Source organism: Buteo buteo, chromosome 27 (genome assembly GCF_964188355.1).
Source record: "Buteo buteo chromosome 27, bButBut1.hap1.1, whole genome shotgun sequence".
Taxonomy (NCBI): Eukaryota; Metazoa; Chordata; class Aves; order Accipitriformes; family Accipitridae; genus Buteo; species Buteo buteo.
The window spans coordinates 1476886-1499222 of record NC_134197.1 but is presented as its reverse complement, the minus strand read 5'-3'; the positions used below and the strand labels follow the sequence as shown (position 1 = coordinate 1499222).

The window sequence follows — 22337 nt, the reverse complement described above, 5'->3', positions numbered from 1 at the left end:
GCTGGGTCGGGGTGCTTTGGCAAAGCAGGGAGCTCGGCGTGCTCCCCCCGTGCCCCAGCGTGTCCCCTGCCCCTGCAGCCCCCTCACCCAGCACTGCCCCACTCCCAGCCCACGCTTGCCTGTGTGGGAAAATAAACCGCCTCGGGGCAATCCAATTAGCACCACGAAGAAGGATGGAGCCAGATTTACATAAGATTTAACCGAAAAATGCCACTCAGGCTTTCCAGTGAGCCTGTTCTCCCTCACAGCCCCCAGCGGGGAGCCGGTGCAGGAGGAGGAGGAAGAGGAGGGTGGCTGCAGCAGGGCAGAGCCCGGGCTGGGGACCCATGCAGCAGCCCCCGTGCCCGCTGCAGCGAGCCAGCACTGGCACGGCCCCAAGCCCGGTGCCGGGCTGAGCCACCCCTGCCCGGGTCACGCATGGCGGACGGTCCCAGCAGCAACCGCGGCGGTGGCAGAGGTTTCTCCCTGCCCACGCAGAGGCTCCCAGGCCCTGGCACCCAGCACCGGCTCGCTCCCGCGCTCCGTCGGCTGCGCGGCAGTTCGAGCCGCAGGACGTTTGCTAACGATGACACAGCCCGGTGCCAACGGGCGAAAGCTACGGAGGACGGCTTCCGAACAGCCACAACGATCATCCCACGTCCACCAGGTCCCCAGCCTTGTCCTCCCAGCACACAGTGCCACGGGGCGGCTGTGGGATGAGAAGGCGCACCGCAGGGTCCCCAGGGCACGGGGAGGGACAAGGGCACTGCAGGGTCCCCTGGGTGCAGGGAGGGATGGGACACTGCAGGGTCCCCACAGCCAGCCCCACTCGCCCTCCTTCCCGCAAACAAAACACCACCAGCCCGAGCCCTGCGTGACAGGGCAGCCCCCCCTTGCCCTGGCACCCCATGCCGTTCATTTAATACATTAACAAATCATCCCAGCAACAAATCCTCACTGGGGCGGCCAGACCCGGGGAACAGCCCCCCCACACACACATCCCAACCCTGCTGCAGCATCCCCATGCTCCCCCGGGAAGGACTGGCTGTTGCTGGCGGGCAGAGCCCCCCGGCACCGGGACTGACCGTGGCCGGGGTCGAGCAGGTCCCCGCCAGCCCCGAGCTGCCGCCAGGCTCCCCAACAAAGGTGCCATTCAGTGCCGGTGGAGAGGAGCCCAGGACCGCTTCCGCTGCCGCCCGGTGCCAAGAAGCAGCTCCCAGGAGAAGGGGGCCGAGCCGCCCCCCAGGGACGCAAACGGCCGGTGGACAAAAGGAGCCGGCGGGCGCAGGAGCGGCACCGTGCCCGGCACTGGCTCCAATCTCCGGCCCCGAGACGGGCCCCGCTCCGGCTAACCGGTCCTCGCAGACGGAGGGACGGATGTCAGCAGGTCTGCAGTGCCTGGCCTTTCCCACGGGTTGCTCCCAGCGAGGGGCTGGGATGGGGCAATGCCCGGGGATCGGCGTCGCGGGGTGCAGCGGTGACGCCGTCGGCGTCACCGCCGCACCCCGCGACGCCGATCCCCAGATGCGTGCCGGCAGCCCCCCGCACCAGCCAAACCGGCATCAGCCGAACACACCGTAGCGGCAAATCCCTCCTCCCTGCACCTGCAGGAGAGGCTGCGGCTGCCAAAATCTGTTTAGCACTTCCATCGACGCCCGTGCCAAGTGCTTAGTCAGTGACTTCCAGCCGTGCAGCGGTTTGACTTTTCGTTAAAGCTCTGGAGTGGCCACGAGCCTGCCTCTGCCCACGAGCTCAGGCCCCGGCACGGCTACAAGCGCTGCCGGGAAAAGGTCTTTATGTGCAGCATCGGTCTGATGGGGTCCCCTGGGGAGCAGCCGGGTGGTCCCACGTCCTCCTGGGGTGCAGCACCCCAGGCTGCCACCGGCCGCCCAGCAGCACGGCGAGGTGTGGATGGTGGCAGGGATGGCGGTGCGGTGGCTGGCACCCCTGCAGGGCCAGGCCAAGGCCCCAGATGGCAGGAGCCGGTGCGGCACCGGCGGAGAATCAACCCCACGTCTGCACCAGCACCGGGACCCTCGAGGGACAGCGGCTTCGCACCGGCAGCGGGCAGGGCAGGGAAGGCAGCGACTGCCACGCCAGCCGGCATCGCCTAAGCTCCCGACGGGCTGCGAGCAAAAACCTCACACCGTGGTCCTACAGTCCAGCAATTAAGCCCCTCCTGTAATGAAGCAGCACGCCCGGCACAGCATTGGCAGCCTAGCACGGGCCACGGCAGAGCCGTGCCGAGGGCGCAGCGCTGCAGCCAGAGCCTGCAGCCTAACTGGGGCCGCGGCTGGGTGCTCACGGTTCCCAAGGCAGGGGGAGCAGGACGGGCATCCCGACACGCTGCCGGATCCGCATCCCGGGGCCGCCACAGCCCCACTACTGCCGTGCAGGATTTGCGGCCTGTCTGGGGGCAGGGAGACACGGGAGAGCTCGTTAATGGCTGGGAAGCACAAGGAAAACTACTCCACTAACGAGGGAGAGGGAAGGGAGCCGAGAGCACTGCCAATTAAAAATACCGGCCACAAAAGGAGACGGGCACGGCGGGGAGGAGAGCAAGGCTCCCACATGGCCACGCTGCCAGCGGGCACTGGGCATGTCCCTGGCTGTCCTCCCCGCCGGGATCACCAGAGGGGTGTCGGAGAGCACCGAGCACCTGCGAGCACCCACCAGCACCATCCTGCCCTGCCCGCTCAGAGGCAGATGCTGGGGCCATTGGGCAGACGTTGCAGCACAGAGGGACGGTGGCACCCCCAGCACTGGGACCCTTGCTCAGACTGCCTGAGCCCCACCGATGCCCTCAGGCCGCCCCAGTGTCCCCTCTTTGCTTCCCACGGGCTGCTCAGGCGATGGTTGTGCCATGTGGGAGCACAGGGCTCCCCTTGCACCCCAGCCCCACGGCACGGCCTCCCCCACCACGGCTCTCGGAGCAGCTTGCACCCCACGAGCATCCCGAGGGGCCCGATGGTGCTGAGCACGGTCAGGCAGGACCACGTCGCCGGCCCCAAGAAACGGGGATGCGCCGCGCTGCGGGAACCGGCGAGCTCCGGCACCGCCAGGTCCGGCTCCAGCCCACGACTCCTGCGCGCACCGGGAGCCGCAGCCGTCTGCCATAGACACCGACTATAAACAGCGTCTGCCACGAGTAAACACCGCCGCGGGGAGCTCAGCCCAGCCACTACTCCCAGAAATGCCTTTACTTAAACACAAGGATCACAGGAGCTAAATGCATGCTTGCATTCAGCCCGGCGCTCTGCGCGCAGCGAGGGCGGCGAGCTCCCCGCCAGCCCCGGCCGCCCCCGCCACGCGCTGGCCGGCCCGCGGCAGCGGCGGCGATGGCCCCCGGGGCGGGCGCCGCGACGGCAAGCGATGCACGAGCCGGCTGCACGTGCAGGGCCGGGTGCGCGTGGGAGAGCCGCTCTGCCCAACGCCGGGGTCCGGCCACGTGTCACCCCGACCCCCCGTGGCGTGCCTGGCCGCTGCTCTGAGCATCCCGGCGCGTGCCACGGGGAGAGCCCCCGTGCCCGACCGCGGCTCCGGGCATCCCGGTGCACACCGCGGGGAGACCCCCGCACCCAGCTGCTCCAGCCCTTCCCTTGCACCCGTGTCCGAGGCCGCAGCCCCACGTGGCGGGACGCCTGGGTGCCTCCGTGGCTCCTGGCCGGGGGCTTCTCTCCCGTCCCGGCAGCGGGGCGACGCAGCACCCATTAGCGTGCTCTTGTGCCAGCCCCCTGCGTCTGCAGCCGGTGCAGCACCAGCAGCGATCGATGCCCGGCCGGGGCGCGGGGGCTCCCGGCCAAGCCCCCGCTGACGAAGCACATCCTCGCCCAGCTCCCCCCGGCAACGTCGCGCCAGCTCGCAGGGAGCGGGCGGCTGCTCCGAGCAGATGGCTCCAGCCTCCGCTAAATCAACATCTACTTAATGAGGGGAAAGCCGTCGCTGCCCCCCGCCAGCTTGGCGGCAGCAGCAAATGAGCCGGGGCAACTCCCCCCCTCCCCAAATCCTCCTCCCCATCCCTTCCGTCAGCCCACTGCAGTGGTCCCCCTCCCTTCCAGCCCACCATCCCTGCCGCTTCCCCCAGCCCCAGCCCACGCGGGCAGCGGGACCCCTGCGTGGGGGGACCCCCGGAACCCCACGAGCAGGATGACACCAAGTACCCACGAGGAAGACATTCAAGGCAAAGCCAAGCGCCTGTTTTGGAGGAGGGGGGGAGGACCCTGCAGCAGCATTGCTGTGAGCTGCCGGATAAAGGAAGCATCCAAAATAGCTGCTCTTAATTATATCCTTGCTGACGAGCGCCACGCAAACAACGGGCGCTGCAAGCGCTCGCTGCACGAGGAGCCCTGGCACGAGTGGTCTTATTCCTTGCAGCGAGGATGGGGTCCCTGCTGCGGAGCCCCCACAGGGAGCACGTGGCCGTGCGCTCTGCCCACACACGTGCCGCCGTGGGGACCCCACGGAGATGGCCAGAGCAGCCCTGGCTGGGTCCAGTGGCGATGGGGACACCGGGGAGCCGGTCCTCGCCACTGTCAGACAGCGAAAGGCTTGTACTCCTGCAGCCAAGGTCGTGTCAAGCACCGAGGCCGGCGTGATGTTCAGATGCTAATGAAGCTGTTATCATCTTCTGATCGATTTTGACTGTATAAATAATGCACCCGGAAGCTCACAGGCTGCTGGCTGCAGGGGAAGGGATTGCCTGGGGCAAAGAGATGGCAGGGATGCAACGGACCCATTGCAGCCCAGTGCCCACCACAGCTGGATAACTACTGCCCACCACAGCTGGACACTGACCAGCTGGACACCGGAGTGCTCAACACAGCTGGAAAACAACTGCCCATCCCAGCTGGGTAGCCATTCCCATCACAGCTGGACACCCACTGCCCACCACAGCTGGATACTCCAGTGCCCACCACAGCTGCATAACAACTGCTCACCACAGCTGGAAAACAACTACCCGCCACAGCTGGACACCCCATCACCCATCACAGCTGGACACCCACAGCTGGGTGCCCCAGTGCCCATCACAAGCCATTCCCCAAATCCCGAGGCACTTCGGGGGGATGCTGGCCCTACGCCCAGCGCACCTGCTGGTGCTCCAGACGCCTGGCCCTCGCGCGGAGCCTTCCCCGGGGAGCGGAGAAATCCGCACTTCAAAATCAATAGGCTGTGGCAGCCTGAGTCACGGTGCTGCAGCAGCGCAGGGCTGTCCCCTGGGGCCAGGATGAAGCAACTTAAATGCAGCTTTCAAGAGGCAGCGGGGACTCCTCTGTAATTTTTTTGTTGAAAAAAAAGAAACTTTTTGATCCCGAGGGAGGACAAGGGGCTGACGCTGCGGGCTGCCAGGGCAGGTGGGGACGGGGGACACGGATGTACCCGAGGCAGAGCCGACCTGCTAAAAAGCTTGGGGCTGGAGCTGGCCAGGGCACCCAGCATCCCAGGGTGACTGCCAGCACCATGCCGGGGCAGTGGTGCTCACCGGCAGCTACTGTGAGCATCCCCACTCTTCCTGCATCACTGAGCCATATCCTGACCCAGCCTTTGCCGCGTGGTGCCATGGAGCCCGGCCGAGCCACGCTGCATCACCTGGATTCCCCTGGGGCAGCCCCAGCCCCCCAGGGCATCCCCCAGCCCCAGTTTGGGGCTCAGCCACACAGACCCCTGGCTCTGAGGATGCTCCCTCCCAGTGCGGGGTCACTGCCTGCGAAGTCCCAGCAGCCTCCTGCCCGCTCCGGGTTGCCGGCAAACCTGCTGACCCCTAAATAACGCACGGTGCTACGCTGCTCTGCCATGCAAAGGCTGCCGGTGACTCGGCCCCGTGCAACTGGGCATGTGGGGAAGCTGGCAGCAGGGACGGGCAGGGGTGCGGGCAGCGCAGCGATGCATTGGCTCTGGCCCCACAGGCGGGACAAGAGGTGCCGCGCTCGGCCCCGCGGGACCAGCACCGAGCCTCGTTGCACCCGTCGCCGCCGGCCGGGTGCCAGCCGTACGCCCACCCTCGTCTCCGCGGAAATGCATGTTGGTGTCGCTTCCACGGAGCCTTAATTGACAGCCTGCTCTCCCCGCGCCGGGGCGGCGGCAAACAGGTAATTTTCAGTAATCACCCTGGCTGGAAGGAGTCACCGCCGGCACGGCGAGGTTGCCGCAGCAGAAGATGGGATGTGGCTGCTCAGGGCCACCACCAGCCTGCGTCCGCCCGTCCAGCTCAATGTCCACATCCCAGCATGGCCAACACTGCACATCCTCGGTGCCCGAGCAAAGGCTGCCCAGGACATGGGAGCAGAGAGGGGCAGACGCTGGCACCACTCACCTCCACCCCAGGGCAGAGATGATCCTGACCAGCCCCAGCCCTGTCCTCCCCATCTCCTCCCCATCCTTGCCGCCTCTGCAAGGGCCAGGGAGCCCTGGGAGGACCGTCCCCAGCCATGCTGGCCTGCAGGGAGGGACCGGTAGCTTTGTGTATCTTACAGCATCGTTAACTAACAAACAGTCACTATCACCTGGCCTCCCACAAAGCCGGCCGCAGTCCAACATCACTGGGAAGTGTCGGGGAGCTCCCCGGCGTACACAGAGCATGTCCCTGTTTGCACACGCGTGCATGTGTGTGCATGCATGTGCGTGCATGCATGTGCGTGCAGGCAGCCCAGATAAGAGGGCGACAGGTCCTGCTGCAGCGCTGGGCTCTGAGCTCCCACGCCGTACGCAGGTAAAACAGGCCCTACGGTCTATTTTACTCACGGTGGCTTTAGTGCCACCATTTGTCCTCGTCCACATAACGGCCTGGCTTCCACGCGTGCCGGTGCACCGTGCCCACCCACACACCCCCTGCACGGTGGCAGCTTTCCCGACGGTGCCCGCGGGCAGGATGGGCACGGCGGTGGGCAGCCCTGTAAGCGCATGGGCTGGCAGCTCGGTGATGCCGCGGTCACTGCCGGGGCGGATGAGCGGTGCGGGGATGTGCGGCCAGGCGATGCCACGCATCTGCCCTGAGCACCGGGAGCCCGGCTGGAGGCCTCACGCTGCTCCCGAAGGCCCGGCAGCACTGCAGGGGACAAGCAGGGCTCGCAGAACCCGTCCCAGCGTCCCCAGCGTCCCCAGCATGGCGGGCACTGGGAGAGGGGCTGGCAGGGGCCGTGCGGGACCGCCTGGCACGTCGCTGCCGGGAGCAGGGGCTTAGTCAGAGGCAGCCCCAGGATCCGCGCACGCCGGAGCGAAGGCGGCCAGGAGAATAGCTGCTGCGGAGCTGCACAGCCGCGAGGAACGCGCCGTAAACAGCCCAGCTGCAATGCAGGAGCCGGGCAGGCGGCTGCTTTGTCTGCTCCAACGGCTCCGGCAGCCACGGACCAAAAACCTACGGGGGCCTCGGCGAGGAGGCGGCGCGAAGCCGGGCTTCCAGCAGCCGCATCTGGAACGGATCAGCCGGCTGCCGCTGCTACCGCCGAGAGCCGTCCCCAGCGCCGAGCCCCACGCCAGGCCGGGGAGGAGGCGCTGCCGAAGCGGCCAGCGGAGACGGCCGCGGGCACACGGATGCGCGGGGCAGAGGCACACGGGCACACGATGCACAGGCGTGCACACGGATGCAGAGGCACACAGCACACACGGATGCACGCGTGCACAGGGGCACTTGCATGCGCCCAGATGCACATCGGCGCGCACGGATGCAGAGGGGCACGCTGGCAGAGCAGCGCTGGCGCAGAGCGGCCAGCGGCCGGCAGGCACGGTGCTCGGAGAAGCGGTGCCCGTGGGCGGCTGCTTAGGCACCATCTCCAACCTACTCCGCCTCCAGCTGATACGGGCCATGGCAGGGCGCAGAGCCGGGGTCCCAGCACCCCGGAGGACCCCAGCCCCAAAATCACCTCGATCTGCTCGGCTCTCACCGGGCGACCGGCAGTGACCTTGCTGGCGAGACCCAAGGAGACCCAGGCAGAGCCGGCACTCCCCCGCCAGCCGCTCTCCCACGCCATCCCGGCACCGCGCTTCCCTGGCCGGACGGCTCGTGCCGGGCACCGGCACTCATCCATCACCAGAGCGGGCCCAGCAGCGCGGGGCTGTCAGGCTGAGCTGAGGCCGGTGCTGCGTCCCCGGCTTCCCATTTCTCAGGCTGATTGCTCCTGTCGCTGCAGAGCCCGGTGTTAAACACCTCATCTTCTACTCCCGTATTGAGTTGGAAAATACTATTAACATTTCATTACGGCTTAAAGATCCCTCTCAGCCTGGCACGAAGAGCCAGCCCGCCGGCGGGATCGCTCCTGCACCAGGAGGGCTGCGCTGGTCCCGGTCCCTCTGGGGAGAGGGGACCGGGAAGGTTTGTCTCACAAGCCCCAGCCGCGGGACGGGACAGTAACCTGGGGCAGAGGCGGACATCACTGCTGCACACCGGCTCAGTGACCGGCTCGGCATGGCCCGTCCTCACGGCACACTCGGCCGCAGCCGGGACACAACGCGGTGATGGAGCAGCAGCGTCTGCGCTGGCCAGCGTGAGCCCAAGCACTCCTGAGTGGGTTTTGCTTCCCAACGCGTTTCCCTCACCAGCGGGAGCCTGGCCCAACAGTAACAGCATCAGCCATTAAACACCAGCAAATGAGTTCTCCAACGCTCTCCTGACAGTGTCCGAACACTTGTGAAAGGCACCTTTAGCCGCCGGCTGGCGAGGGCAGCGGGTTCACGGCCAGCGTTCAGCCAGAGGCTCACCCGCCCCGGCTCTTCAGGGCAGCGAGTGGTGCCCAGCCCCGGTGCGGCGGCACACACCACACCAGGACGGAAAGCACCGTGGCAAACGTGCAAACACAGCCCCGAGCATCACCCCAGAGCCAGGCGGTCCCCTCCACCGCTCACCCCACCAGCAATACCACAGTTCCCAGCTGCCGCGCGCCCAGCGCATACATTCACAGAGGACCCACTACCGCTTCGGCACCCGCACGGGCCCTGGCACAGCCACCATCCATAGGCATCACCGCCGCAGGGCTGAGCATGCTGCAGCCCAGGCAGCTGCTAGCGGGGTCCCGCAGGCACAGGGGGAGTGGGAAGGGGCTGGGGGCACCCAGGCACACCGAGCTGGGGAGGGGGCTGATCCCAGCCTTTCCCAGCAGCTGGGAAGGGGAGGGAAGTGTTAAAAGGGAGCGCAGAGCAGGGAAAAGGAGCCAGACGCCAGCCTGGCTACTGGAAACCACGATGGGCTGGCAGCGAAGAGGGCGGCTGCGGAGGGGGGGGCTCAGGGCACCCACAGCACCCGGCCCTACTGCACCACCAGCACCCTGAGCGCCCACGGCACCGTCACCCTCGGGTGCAGCCTGGCCCTGCCACGTTCCTGGCTACTCCCTGGGAACATCACCCCACCACGATGCACGGGCAGCAAGGAGCACCGTGGCACCCGGCAGCAAGATCCTCATGCGGGAAACAGCCAGAGCCGGCGACCCCAGCAGAGCCCCGGGCACGAGGGGCCACCCGCCGCCAGCAAAGGGCTAATTGGTGTCAAGCCAGGTGAATTTGGGACTGCTGCGAGAAAATCCAGGCCAGCGAGGGAGCCTCGAGCTGGGAGCGGAGCCGCCAGCCCACGGCCCCGCTGCTCCTCGGTGGCGGTGGCCAACAGCCCCGGGTCTTCTGCAGCATCCCCTGGCAGGCAGGGACCCCACCGCCGGCCCCGAAATAGGAGCTGTGCTGGGGCGGAGGGGGGGCAGAGGAGGGTTTGCACCCACAACTCCAGCCCAGCCAGAGAGAGGCAAGAAAATGTAAAATAACTAGATGTCACCCCGGGCTGAGTAATAATCCCCCTCTGGAAGGAAACTTGGCACACGCCAGCCTGCGCCCGCCTGCCAAGTGCTGCTGGGAGCGAGGTTTCACACGCGGGCTAGAAACCCCAAGAAGAAGTTTATAAGGGACCTGCTGACACACCGTCAAGCACAGCAGCGGCAGGAGCCGCTTGGCCCTGACCACCATCCCGGACAGCCCTCGGGCCCCGTGCCTGGGACCTGGCTGGGATGCACCGACATTGCCCCGTGCCAGCATCGCCCCATGCCGGCATCACCCTGCACAGCCCAGCCCACCCCCTTGGTGTTTCGCCCCTTAATCCACGCTGAGGGGATCGGGGGGGCTGCGGGAGCAGCGCCCAGCCACAGGACAGGGGATGCATGGGGACCCAGCACCCCTTTGCACCCCCCCAGCTTGGTGAAGCTGCCCCAGGATCCGGCCCTGCAGCCCCTTCCTCCCGCTCCAGAAGTCCTGCCCGGCACTGATGGCTCCAGAGGCCGGTAGCACCCAGGGGCCCCGGCATCCTAGTGAGAACCATCTGCTCCCCCCCTGCCCAGGCTTCCCCTGCAGCGAGGAGGGGGCTCGCTGGGGAGCAGCAGCGGGAGCCGTTAGGGGCGGCTGCTGAACGGGGAAGTTTCCTCCGTTACCGGAGGGCCGGGGGGAACCGGGCAGCTCCGGTGGCTGCCGGCCACGCACGCCCTGGGCACTGCACCACGATTGGATTTGCAGCTGCCCTGCCTTTTACTGCATGGAAATTGAATTGTAAAATGTCAAAGACATCTCCTAACTGCGCCATATTAGCCTGGTTTTATTAAATACTGTTATCAGAGGAGATTATTAATGCAATCAAATGCAGGCAAAAAAACCCCAGAATTAACTGGCCGCCGCACAGGAGGACGCCCTGTAGGGCAGGAGGCAGCCGGCGAGGCCCTGCCCAGGGACCCCACGTCCCCGAGGGGTCTGGCTCCTGCCTCCCGCTGCACCCCCATCCCGGAGCACCGGCGAAGCTGCGATCCCACCCAGCTGCTGCAGCTCCGCTCTCATCCCGGGATGGGTCCCCACGCGATGGCGGCACCCCAAAGGGCGATGAACCCGGGGGTGCTCGCTGAGCCTTGGGGTGCCTCCCCTCCTGTCCGCTCCCAGGCAGGCTGCCCACGCTGCCTGCACCGTGCATGCCCCTCCGAGGAGCTGCCTGGCTCCCGTCCCGGTCTTTTCACCCGTAGCGGGCTCTGCCCGCCCCGCATGGCCCAGAGCTGGGAGCAGCGCAGCCGGAGGCAGCCGTGGGGTCAGGGCAGCGCCGGTAGTGCCAGCGGGGCTGGGGTCCCTCCCCGGGCAGGGCAGGACCCGCTCCCTGTGTGCAGCAGCGGGGCCAGGGCTGGCTGGGATAAGCCCCGAAATGCCAGGGCTGCCGCCAGCGACACGCGGGGCAGGACGCAGAGCCCTGCCACGGGTGGCAATGCAGGAACGGGGCTCTCCCGCACAGGGCAGGGGCACCTCGAGAGCTGCCCACCCCTCGGCACCCACACCCCCGGGCAGTGGGGCCAGGCTGGGCTGGGGTACCCTGGCACAGCAGGGTGCAGGGGGTGCGCGGCTCTGTGCCCAGCTCCTGAGTCCAGCCAGGCAGCGTGGCTCACCCAGCCCCGGACGTCCCAGAGCGAGGTATCCAGAGCTCCAGCGGCACACGAGGACACAAGCCCCGAGGGCAGGCTGGGGGACCAGGACGGCACCGAGGACCAGGCACAGGGTGGGCAGCGCAGCCCCACAGGACACAGCCCTGGCTCCCACCCACTCGGCCAGGCTGCGGCCAGCCCCTGCCATACCGGGTGCTCGCCGTGGCACCGTGGGGCCGCATGCCAGGACATCTCCTCTGCCACACGAAGCTGCCATGCGTGGAAGCGCTTTGCAAAGCCCCCCAGCCTGGTGGGACGAGAAGTCGAGGCAGAGGGGTCCGACCCTCGGCTCGAGGTCCCTCCCACGGCACCAGCGGGTGCCACGCGGAAGCCGTTTCCAAATTGGACGAGCCGGCCTCACAGGGAAGGAGCCTGCTCGCTCCGACACACCACAGCGAAGGAACCGCGGTTCCCCCCCATGGCACAGCGCAGCCCCGTCTCCCGCTGCCTGAAGCCCCGGGTGCCCGGGACGGGGACGGCGCGGTGGGCATGGGTGCTGCTGGGGACACCCCAGGGCCCCGTCCCATCCCACGGCACTCGAGCTGGGGAACCGAGGGGAAAACGCCAAGTCACTACAATTCTTCGAGGTAGCACTGGGGAGGAGGGGACAGGGAGGGAAACAGTTTGCTGCCAAATCCCTGCATCTGATTTGCGTAACTTTCAGACAACCTCATCAATTATGGATGCCCGGGAAGCGAGCATGGTGCGCGCTGCGGCCGGCCCGGGCCCCACAAACTCGTACTCCGCACGCTAAATCGGGCCCCACGTCACCATAGCAACCCGTGTTAATTCACGCAGGGATTTTTAAAATCTCATTTATTAAACCCCACATGAATAGGATATTATCCAGATAACAGAGCTAAGTTACAAACCTTCCTGGTGCCGCGCAGCACGGGGAGTGCCGGAGGCATGTGTGGGACCAGCACACGGAGGCGACGGGGGGATGCCGTGGCATGGGGACGCCGTGGCAGGGGGACAGCCCCTGCTCGGTGCTCTCCCACCCTGTGCCGCGCACCGCTCCTCCAGCCCCGCTGCTGCAGCCAGAGGTGGCCGTGCACCCCGGGCTGGGAGCACGGCACCCGCTGCCACGCTCACGGCCCTGCTGCTGGGCGGGAGAGTCGGGTCCCGTGGGGAAACGGTGCCAGAGCAGCCCACCACCGTCACCAGGGGGGTCCGGCAGAGCTGGAGATGTGCAGCCCATCTGGGGCATGGAACAAACATCCAGGCCCACAACGGGAATCTCCCCAACGCCAGGCTGGCCGCGCTCGGCCTCACTGGGCATCCCTTGTCCCTCGCTTGCGAACCCAGCACGGGGAGCACCGCTGGACCCCGCGGCCATCCCGCCCGGCGGTGCCCAGCAGCCGGAGGGCTCTCCGGTGGGAGAGCGGCCGTGGTGGGAGATGCAGCAGAGCAGGGCTGGGAAGGAGAGGGATGCAGGAGGAGGTGGTGGCACTCCGGCACCGCTGGCCGTTGCCACAGCAACACCAGCTGTGCGGCCGGGCCAGCGGGGATTGGAGAGGGGTGTGGGGGGGGGACAGCGCTGGGCACAGGCCGGGTGTCATCCCTGTCCCCGCGCACCGCTCCGAGAGGCCACGGAAGCGGCAGCACCTGGAGCAGGTTGGGATGCAGGAGGCTCTGTGCCGGAGCCCCTTCTCTCCCTGCATAGGCCCTCGGCAGCGACAGCAACAATGGCACCGGGGACACGGGGGACGCCACGCCGGCCCTGCATGGCACCAGGACACGAGGAACACCGCGCTGGGCCTGCTTGGCCAGGAACACCCCTGCACGCCCGAGGATGGGGGGCACCGCACCAGCCCTGCATCACTCCGGGGACACAGGGGTGCCCACGGTCGGGGAGCGCTGGGCCCTGGAGGGAGGGACGCGGGGTGCAGCGGCAAAGAGGCCGCGTGCCCAGCGACCCGATGCCACGCGAGTGCTCCCCGTGGTCCCTGCCCATGCCCAGGGATGGTCCCCAGCCCCCCGGGTCGGCCCCGCGCACCAGGCCTGAAACCTGCGGCTGCATCAGCACCATGAATAATTCAGTCCCGGGTGGAACGCCTCAACAGAGCAGTTATATTGTACAGAGAGCAGATCCTCACGGAGCTACGCACACGTCCACACACGGATACACACGTACGGACAGACGCGCACCCCCCCAGCCTCACGCCCGGACACAGACCCTCGGGTGCACACACGGAGACGTGCAAACCCAGCCGCAGAGATGCACACAGGGAGATACCCGTGGAGCTACATCCAAACACCCCCACACGGAGAAACACCAACACAGCCACATCCAAACACACATATGCCAGGGTACACACCGATACACAAACACAGACACGCACCCAAACACAGGCACACACGCACACCCAGCGCGCACGTACACGCGCACCGACACATGCAAACGCGTGCAGGCACCGGCAGCCCCCGCCGCACACATGCACGGTCCGTGCACACACGCTCCACGCACACTCAAGCGCAGGCGGATGCCCCCGGCTCTGCCCTGCCCGCCTGCAGCCCCCTGCCCTCACCCGTGCCCATGCCCAGGCCGAGACACCCCCCCCCCCCCGCCAGCTGCACCGGCCCGGCCCGGCCCCCCAGGGGCTCGGGGGCTTCTCCCGGGCGCAGGGCAAGGGCAGCCCGGCCGGTGCCCGCCCGTACCGGGGGTTACACCGGGACCGGCGGGGCGATGCTGTGCAGCGCCGAGCACCCGCGCAGCGCCCCGGGGATGCTCCGCCGCCACTCTGCTTACCCCCCCCCCCCCCCCCACCAGACGGCCCCCCTCCCCGGGGCAACGCCGGGGGTCCCCGGCACGTCCACGGCCCCCACCCGCCCGCGCCGCGCCGCACCGGGGAAGGGCCGGGGATGCTCCGGGGCCGGGCAGGGCGAAGGGGCGGCATCCCGGCCGGGCCCCGGGAGCAGCGGGCGGGATGCGGGCCCCCGAGCCGCCGCGATGCCGGGGTGTGTGTACCCCCCCCCCCCCTCCCCGGCTTCACCACCGGCGCCCCCGGCCCGGCCGGGCCCCGCCGCCGCGGCACTCACTGGCTTTGCCGGGTTTGGGCCTCTGCAGCAGCTTCTGCACGGCCGCGACGTCCTCCGCCTTCACCGCCTGCACCAGCTCCTGGTCCTTGCCCATGGCTCCGCGGCGCCGGGGCTGCCGGCTGCGGGCTCACGGCCCGAGCATCCTCCGCGGCGCGGCGCGGCGAGGGGCGGCTCGGCTCGGCTCGGCTCGGCGCGGGCCCCCCCGCCCAGCCCGCTCCGGAGGCGGGGGCGGCGGCGGCGGCGGCGGCGGGCGCCCGGGGCGGGGCGGGGCGCGGCGGGGCGGGGGGGGCCGTACCGGGAGCGCGGGGGGCAGCGGGGAAGGGAGGGGGAGGAGGAGGAGGAGGAGGAGGAGGAGGAGGAGGCGGGGGCCGCCCCGGTGCCTGCGGGCGGGGCACGGGGGATCCCTCTCTCCGGTGCGGGGGAAGGTGCGAAGGCCCGGGGGGACGCCCCGGCGGGAGCCGCCGCCGCCGAGCAGCCGTGGCGTGTGATGAGCTGGCGGGTCTCAGCAGCGCCGGCAGCCGGAGGGGAGAGCGGGGAGCGAGGCTGGTCGGGGCCTCTTCTTCCTCGGGGTAGGACCCCCCCGGGGTGGCGGTGTCTTCCCCCGCCCCCCCCCCCGGGGGGGGAGAGGAGCCGGGGCTGGGGGCTGCAACGGGGGGCTGGCCGGCCCAGCAGACCCCCACCCGGGGCACCCCGTGGTCCCCAGCCCCGGTCCCGGGTGCCCTTCACCGGTCCGTGTCCCGCCGCCCTGCCTGGCCATTGCAGTCACCGACCGTCAGCCTGTGGTGGCCGATAATGGGAACCAGGCTGGAGCAGCTTTTCAATTTCTTTCAATAAAGCCCTTATTACTGCCTAATTTTCCACTTTTGTAGACACAATGGCCAGTGACATTCGTCCCCTTCCACTTTTTTATGGCTTAAATGACTGAGACATTAAAGGTGTAGAGGGTGCCTGGCTGGGTTGAGGATGCTGACGAACCAGATGGGAAATGGGGCCAGCGATGGACGAGGCATTAATGTCCTAATGGTGCCCAGCCAGTGCAGAGCACGGCCATCACCGGCACAAAATCACGCCCAAATTTCTGCTCTCCCACCCGAGTTAGTGTCTAAAAGCCTTGCGGAGGTCCCGGCTCCGGCAAACCAACGTTGGGGCACATTGGTCCAGAAGGCTGGTACCCAGCTGGCCACTACAGCGCTGGTCACTGCAGGGCAGCGAGGCGGGCGGCTGCACGGGGAGAGGCGGCTGCAGTGCACTGGTGGGTGCAGAGCACTGGTGGGTGCAGAGCACCGGTGGGTGCAGAGCGCTGGGACAGGCGGCTGCAGACCCAGGTGAGTGCCTGTGGCAGAGGGAAAGATGAAGGAAACCAAGCAAACTGTAGCCAAACCAAGCTCCTCCCTGATGCCCCCTGCCCACCTTGTGCTGGCCCATGCCTCCTGAGCTGGAGCCCAAGGATGCCTTCCGCAGCCCCCAACTCCCTCTGCAGCCCCCAGCTTCAGGCTGACCCCCCCTCAGGCATGGCGGGGTCCGTCTCCTCTCCCCACCCCCACTTTCCAATCCAGGACATTTGGGTTGCCGGCGCAAAACGCCGTCTAATCTGCCCTCTAATCCCACAGCCTGGCGGTGTGCGGCTGCATGGGGGGCCTGAGCCGCCGCGGGTCTCCCTGGGCTGGGGGCTGGGGCTCCGCACGCACCCGGGGGGCCCAGGCAGGTCGGGGGGCTTCCCTCGCATCTGCCACCACTTGATAACAAATGAGGCTCCTCAACAAAGGTCCCTTTGTGCCCCACAGCTCTCTCCTGCCGGGCTCCTGCACCCAGCACCAGCACCCAGGGACCCAGCACAGACACGGGATGGGGCAGCCCCCACCCCGATGGCCTCACCGGCCACCGGGACCTTTGTGACCGAGCCAGGACACAGGGCGGCCGGGCTGTGTGGGGCTGAGTGGGGCGTACGGCTGCCGTCCCTCCTCCCCTGGCTGAGCCAGGCTTTTGCAGAAGGAGCTCCAGACCGCCTCGCATTTCTGCGGCTCCCTCCGGGCCCTTGCCAAGTCGGGTTGGTCTTTGCAGAGCAGAAAAATGAGCAGTGAAATGTCCGCGTTGCTGCCCTGCACAGGCTGAGCCGAAACCGGTGCCCCGAACGGGCAGAGCTGCGGGCATGGGGGTGGTGGGGGGGTTGGTTTGACCTCCCCCCGCCGCAGGGACGGGCACCGCAGAGCAGCAGGCCCATGGAAATCCTCCACTTGCAGGAGCCGGAGGCACCACCGGTAGCAGGAGGGCTCGCCCCACGGAGGGGTCCCCCCCACGTCCCCCCGCCGTGGCCGCCTTTCCGACGGCCGCAGGCGAGGAGCGTGGCGGAGGCCCCTGCCTGGGTGCGGGAGGCAGGATGGGCCTCCCGGGCGCTGGATTAACGGAGGGGAAGGAAGAGATGAAAGCAGAGTTTGGAGGCGCAGGAAGCCAGCACCACGCTCGCCCCCCCCCTCCCAGCCATCAGGGGCTCACGTTGGCGGCCGCTGCTGAAAGCGGACACGAGGTTGGGGAGTGGGTGCTGGTGGGAGCCCGGCAGGGTCCCCGCACGTCCCCCTGTGCGCTGCCCCATCCCGGGTGCCAGCCCTCGCCCGGTGGCATGCAGCACCCAGCACCCGCGCCGAGCCGGACCCCGTCCTGCAGGGAGGACACGGCCGCCCTCGAGGCACACGGGTGTCCCTGTGGGGCATCGGCTGCCCTCTCCCTGCCCTCCGTCACGGCTCTGCCCTGCGGCTGCCAAACCCTCCAGCTCCAGCGGAGAAGGAGCAAGGGGCCCAGGAGCTGTCGCAGGACAGACCCCAGCCCTGGTTCCCCCTCGCCTGCAAGGTGGGGGGGCAGAGCTGTGGCCCCCTCCAGCACCCAGCAGCATCTACGAAAATACTTTATTGTGGAAGTGGGATGTGCAGGAGCTCTGTACAGTACAAACCAACGGCAGCAATGCGGTCACCAGCAGACAGACATGCGACGGCGGCACCCGAAGCCCACCCTAGGGGGGCAGAGGGAGCTGAGGGGGGGGGGGGCCACGGCCCCTACGTCGCCTTGGGCCTGGCGTTGAGGCGGATGATGGCTCGGTAGTCGCGCACCAGGTCCCGCAGCTGGTCCAGGTAGGGGTTGATGTTCTCCTCCATCCACTCCTCCACCGTGTCAGGGAAGTAGACCCTCTCCAGGTGGGCGCGCAGGTCACGGACGAAGCTCTCCCAGTCCTCGTGGAGCCTGGCAGGGGGAGAGCAGAGGGTCCAGCTCCCTCCTGCAAGGGACCCCAGAGCTGAGCCTGGGACCCCTTCCAGACCCCCACAGGCACCCGGGGGGGGATGTTCCCGGCGCCCAGCACCACGTACTTCAGCACCTTGCTGCCGAAGCTCTCCATGTTGCGGGGGTTGCCGAACTGGCGCTTCCGGTGATAGGGGCTGAACCAGCCCTTGATGGCGCTGGGGAGGCACGAGGGGAGCGGGGGGCACGGGGGGCACCCGGGGACGGGGAGCTGAACGCCGGGCAGGTCCCCTCCCATGCAAAAAAACTCTTGTGCTCTGGCCCCGTGGCCAGAGGCGGCTGACCCCGCTGCCCGTTACCTCTCCTCCTCCAGGGCCTTAAGGATGCTCTCCTTCAGGTGGCCATTAACCTGCTCGACCATGTGGTAGATCTCCGCGCCGGGGAACGCTCCCCTGCCCTCGCTGGGGAAAGGGAGGAGGAGGTGAGAGACCAACACGTGGGGTGCACTGGCCACGCTGGGGCTCCAGGCTGGGTGAACCCCAGCACCTTGCGTGGCTGGAGGGCATCTACCCTCGCCCCAGGGGGGTCTAGGACTGGGGCATTTGTGTAGCCAAGTCCCCGCTCCCCTCCAGTGGATCCCTTCTGGATAGAACCAGGGCAGCAGCGCTGTGGCTGCCCCCCACCACAGCCAGGCTGTGCCACGCACCACGTGCTCTGCTCCAGCTGCATGCTCTGGAAGCCCAACGTGTCCAGGACCTTCTTCTTCGTCTCTTCCGTGAAGCCCCCTGGGGAGGACGAGGAGAGGGGCAGAAGGGCCCGGGCCACCCCACCGTCAGGCACTCGGGGCCAAAACTGGGGGAGCTGAAGCTCTCCTTCCCCTGCCTCCCACCTCCCTCCCAGCATCCCTCCCTGCCCGCAGGATGGGGTCACGCAGGCAGCGGCTGCCTGCGGGTTAGGGAGATGAGGGATGAGCCTGGCCGCGATGGCTGGTCCCGTGCCGGCGGCAGGGCGATGGCTCACCGTTCACCAGGGTCTGCAGGCAGACGGCCAGGGAGGGGATGCCGACGGGCAGCAGCTCGCAGAGCACCGAGTAGTGGTCGTACCTGCGGAGGGTGGGGGCAGCCATTCCATTGCCTCCTGCGCTGCCACCGGCGGGGCTGCGCAAGGCACCGGGGAGGGTGGGGGTCCCGCCGCCCCTCACCTCTGCCAGCCGGTGAGGACGATGCCCTGGAAGCGCAGCGGGGCCAGCTGTGGCAGGGCCTGCATCACCTTCAGCCAGCTCAGGTGGTTTTTCAGGTGGTAGTTCAGGGGGGGCCAGGTCTGCGCCGGTCCCGTGGTGCCCTTGAAGGCGCTGGCGAACCACACCGCCTCGAAGCCACTCTCTGCGTACTTGGCGAGGAACGGCCCTGCAGCGGACAGGCGTGAACCACCAGTGCCACTGTCACCGGGAGGCTGGGGGGGTCCTCGGAAGGGTGGTGTTCCCCCCCTGCCAGCCCTGGGGAGCCCGGCCTGCCGCCTTACCGATCTGCTCAGCCTCGAAGTCGGGTGCGTAGAACCACACCATGGGCGAGACATGCTTTGCTATCCCGGACTCTGTTGGGGGAGCAGGGATGGGGATGTGGGCACCAGTGCCAGCAGCAGGAGGATGCCTGGGGGTCCTCATGCTCCCCCGAGACCCGTATCCCCACAGGGCCAGGCACAGGCTCCTGTCGGGTACCAGGCATGATGCCTGCCAGGGCGGCCATGCAGACGGGCAGGCACTGCTGAGACCCCCAGCTCGAGTGCCACCGCTGACGTCCCCATCCTCTCACCCTGCAGGGCTCCCACGCTGATCTTCCTCAGCATGTCATCCCACATGAGCACCCGCAGCCCCCAGTACTGCGTGGTGATGAAGCCCAGCACCTCCTTGATGTGCTTCAGGTACATGGTCCCTGTGTCACCCTTGTTGCGGCTCATCCAGTTCTTGGAGTCCATCCCCTCCCCGAGATGGAAGACCTGGATTCGGGGGGAGCAAAGGGGGAGGCTCAGCACCCCTGGGAGCACGCCTGGTGCTCGGGGTGAAGGCTGGGGTCCCTGCATGGCTCATTGCCCACCTCGTCCGCGCCGATGTGGATCCAGGTGGAGCGCCTGTGCTTCTCGATCACCTGCGACAAGATGCTCTTGAGCAGGGCCAGGGTGTCGGGGACGTGGGGGTTGAAGCTGTTGGGGAAGCGCTCGACCTCCCGCAGGTGCTGGTACTTCTCGTGCTTGAGGATGAACTGTGCGGGAAGAGGTGTCAGGAGGGGTTTCCAGGGGGAACCCCCCCATGCTGTGGGATGAGAAGTGGGACCAGGACCCCCTTACCTCCACGTGCCCAAAGGTCTGCACCAGGGGAACCACCTCCAGCTTGTGGAGCTCTGCCAGCTGCTGGATCCGCTCGATGTCATCCTCACTGGGAGGGCAGGGACAGGCTCACCAGGGGATGCCGGGGCAGAGGGCAGAACGTGAGGGCACTCCCTCCTCTTCCTCCGGCACCTGCCCAAGTCGCCCCAGCTGCCCCACGCCTGTGTGGACTTTACTACGGGGACACAAATATTGACCCGGCGGGGCAGGAAACTGGTCTGCCAGAGGCACAGCCTGGCACTCCGATCGTGGTTATCGTGGGCACAGGTCCAGGCGGGTCACACCCAGCCCCCGGCACACCGGGACCTGCCGGGGCTGCACCGAGCCGGCAGCCCCCCAGCCAGCTCAGCACACAGCCCCGGCTCACCTGTAAGCATATGGGGACTTGAGGATTTCCAGCTCCCCCTTGAAGGGGAACATGTCCTCGTACTCGATGAGGATGCCGTTGGCTCCCAGCTGGGACAGGAGGGGGAACACCTGCAGAGCGGGCAGGGCAGGCTCAGCCGGCGGGGACGGCACGGTCCCCCGGGGGACGGCGGGGACAGCCGGCAGGTCGAACCTTGCTCTGCCTCTGCCCCCTTGGCGCATCCTTCCCCGGCACCTCCTCCCTGTCCCTGGGCATCCTCACCTGCTCCAGGTAGGAGACCCTGGGCGCAGCTCCCTTGAGGTCCAGGTGGACCAGCCTCATCTCGGTGGCGCTGACATCCCTGGGGACCTGCTGCCCAGGCTCTTGCCTCGGGACCGTTATCTTTGCCGCGGAAAGTTCCAGAGCCTGGCTCTGGGGGCCGGTGTCCTGGCCGGTATCACCCACGTCCCCCCAGAAGCCACTGTCCTTGCTGACGTGCTTGTGCAGCTCCAGGGTAAAGCTGGAGGCAGCGGAGCAGGGCTGGGGGTGCCATGGGGCACCGGCTGCCCCCCCAGCACCAGACCCCTGCACGGGCACGACCCAGGGGCTCCCCGCAGACCCCAGCCCCGTGGGGGCCCCCACCCAGGCCTGGGGTCCCGTTGTCACCTCACCTGTCGCGGAAGAGGAACTTGATGCCGGCCAAGGCCACGAGGAGCAGCACGACGAGGCGCAGCAGGTTCAGCCTGTGGCTCCGCTGGAAGGCCATCTCTGTGGGGCACGCACAGGGGTCCGGCTGTGTGGCAGCACCCCCCGAGGGACCCAGAGCGCAGGCGACCCCGTGGAACCCCACATACCGTGCCCTGCTCCCCTGACCAGGGCAGCTCGAGACCCATAGAAAGGGGACATGGGGGAGATCCCTCCTGCCACCCTGGTCCCCACTGGGGGCACGCACAACGGTACCCCGTGTCCCTCCTACCTCATGTGCCCAAGCCCAGGGGCTAGTGGCCAGACCTGCCTTTGCCTCTGCCTGCAAGGGCGCAGCCTCCTCGGGCTCCGCCAGCGCAGGAGCAAACAAGGCGGTGGCTGCAGGGGCAGGTCCCTGCCGGGGGCTCCCCTCGAGCCGCTGGGTCACCTCCACGACAAGGGCTGTGTCACTGGGCAGCTGGGTGAGGTGGCATCACGGGGCCAGGCACGGGAGGCAATGCCCCTGCGGACAGAGGAGAGGTGACTGGGGACCACCCGGGCACATGCTGGCAATGGGCACATGCTGCCCTGGGGATGGGCACCGGCATGGCCACAGCCACCGCTGGGGCGAGGGCAACAGCCCGGACCCCCCAGCACCTGCAGGGATGGGCACACGCTTGCTACGCGCAGCCCGCAGCATCTGCCCCGGGGAGGGGAGTCCCACCCGGCACCGTGGAGGGGAAGGGGGACGAGCTGCTTCGACCGACGGAAAACAACCAGGGCAGGAGCACAGTGGGGTCCGGCTGCCTGGGGTCTGAGCCTGGCGAGAAGAGCTGCCGGTTTCCCCGCAGAGGGGAGGAGGGATGAGAGCAGGATTGCTGGCGCTGGTGCTGCCGCTGCCGGGGGGCTGTGAGATGCCGCACCATGCCGTGCGGGGGAAGGCTGGTCTGGTTAAACCGATGTTTGATCCCTCACGGGACATGTAGGACAGGCCACACGGGGTGCAGGGAAGAGCTCGTGTCAAAGAGTTGTCACAATTAAGATTAATAAAATTCATTTGAAGTCTTCTTTTCCTAAACCAATTTTGAGAACTCCCGAGATGGGGATCTACCAATTTAGATGAAAGTGAGCCCAAGCCAAAGGCAGTCTCTGTGGAGCAGGAGGCAGCAGGTGCCCCTTCCCCAGCCCCCCCCCCCCCCCATGGACACAGCTCGAGGGATTGTGCAGAGATTTATACCAGCTGGCGCATCACCAGCCCC

At 67.7% G+C, this 22337-nt stretch overlaps 2 protein-coding genes across 2 annotated transcripts in view; both read right to left on the bottom strand.

The window, feature by feature from the left end:
- CASKIN1 (CASK interacting protein 1) overlaps positions 1 to 14627 on the bottom strand; it is a 33278-nt gene extending 18651 nt beyond the window's left edge. Inside the window, exon 1 of the mRNA XM_075058282.1 lies at positions 14439 to 14627. Coding sequence (XP_074914383.1) covers positions 14439 to 14532 — 94 coding nt within the window. The 5' untranslated portion in view covers positions 14533 to 14627. The remainder of the gene's footprint in view (positions 1 to 14438) is intronic.
- A 2730-nt stretch (positions 14628 to 17357) lies between these two features.
- On the bottom strand, positions 17358 to 21726 carry LOC142045168 (hexosaminidase D-like). Its single transcript, XM_075058378.1, has 14 exons — positions 21371 to 21726; positions 21066 to 21162; positions 20677 to 20914; positions 20416 to 20525; positions 20010 to 20097; positions 19760 to 19924; positions 19478 to 19661; positions 19188 to 19259; positions 18868 to 19072; positions 18687 to 18769; positions 18373 to 18451; positions 18026 to 18127; positions 17795 to 17884; positions 17358 to 17669 (listed from the first exon to the last, which is right to left on the bottom strand). The coding sequence occupies exons 2-14, from the start codon at positions 21158 to 21160 to the stop codon at positions 17486 to 17488; spliced, it is 1695 nt and encodes a 564-aa protein (XP_074914479.1). The 5' UTR covers positions 21161 to 21162; positions 21371 to 21726; the 3' UTR covers positions 17358 to 17485.
- Between the last annotated feature and the right edge of the window lie 611 nt (positions 21727 to 22337).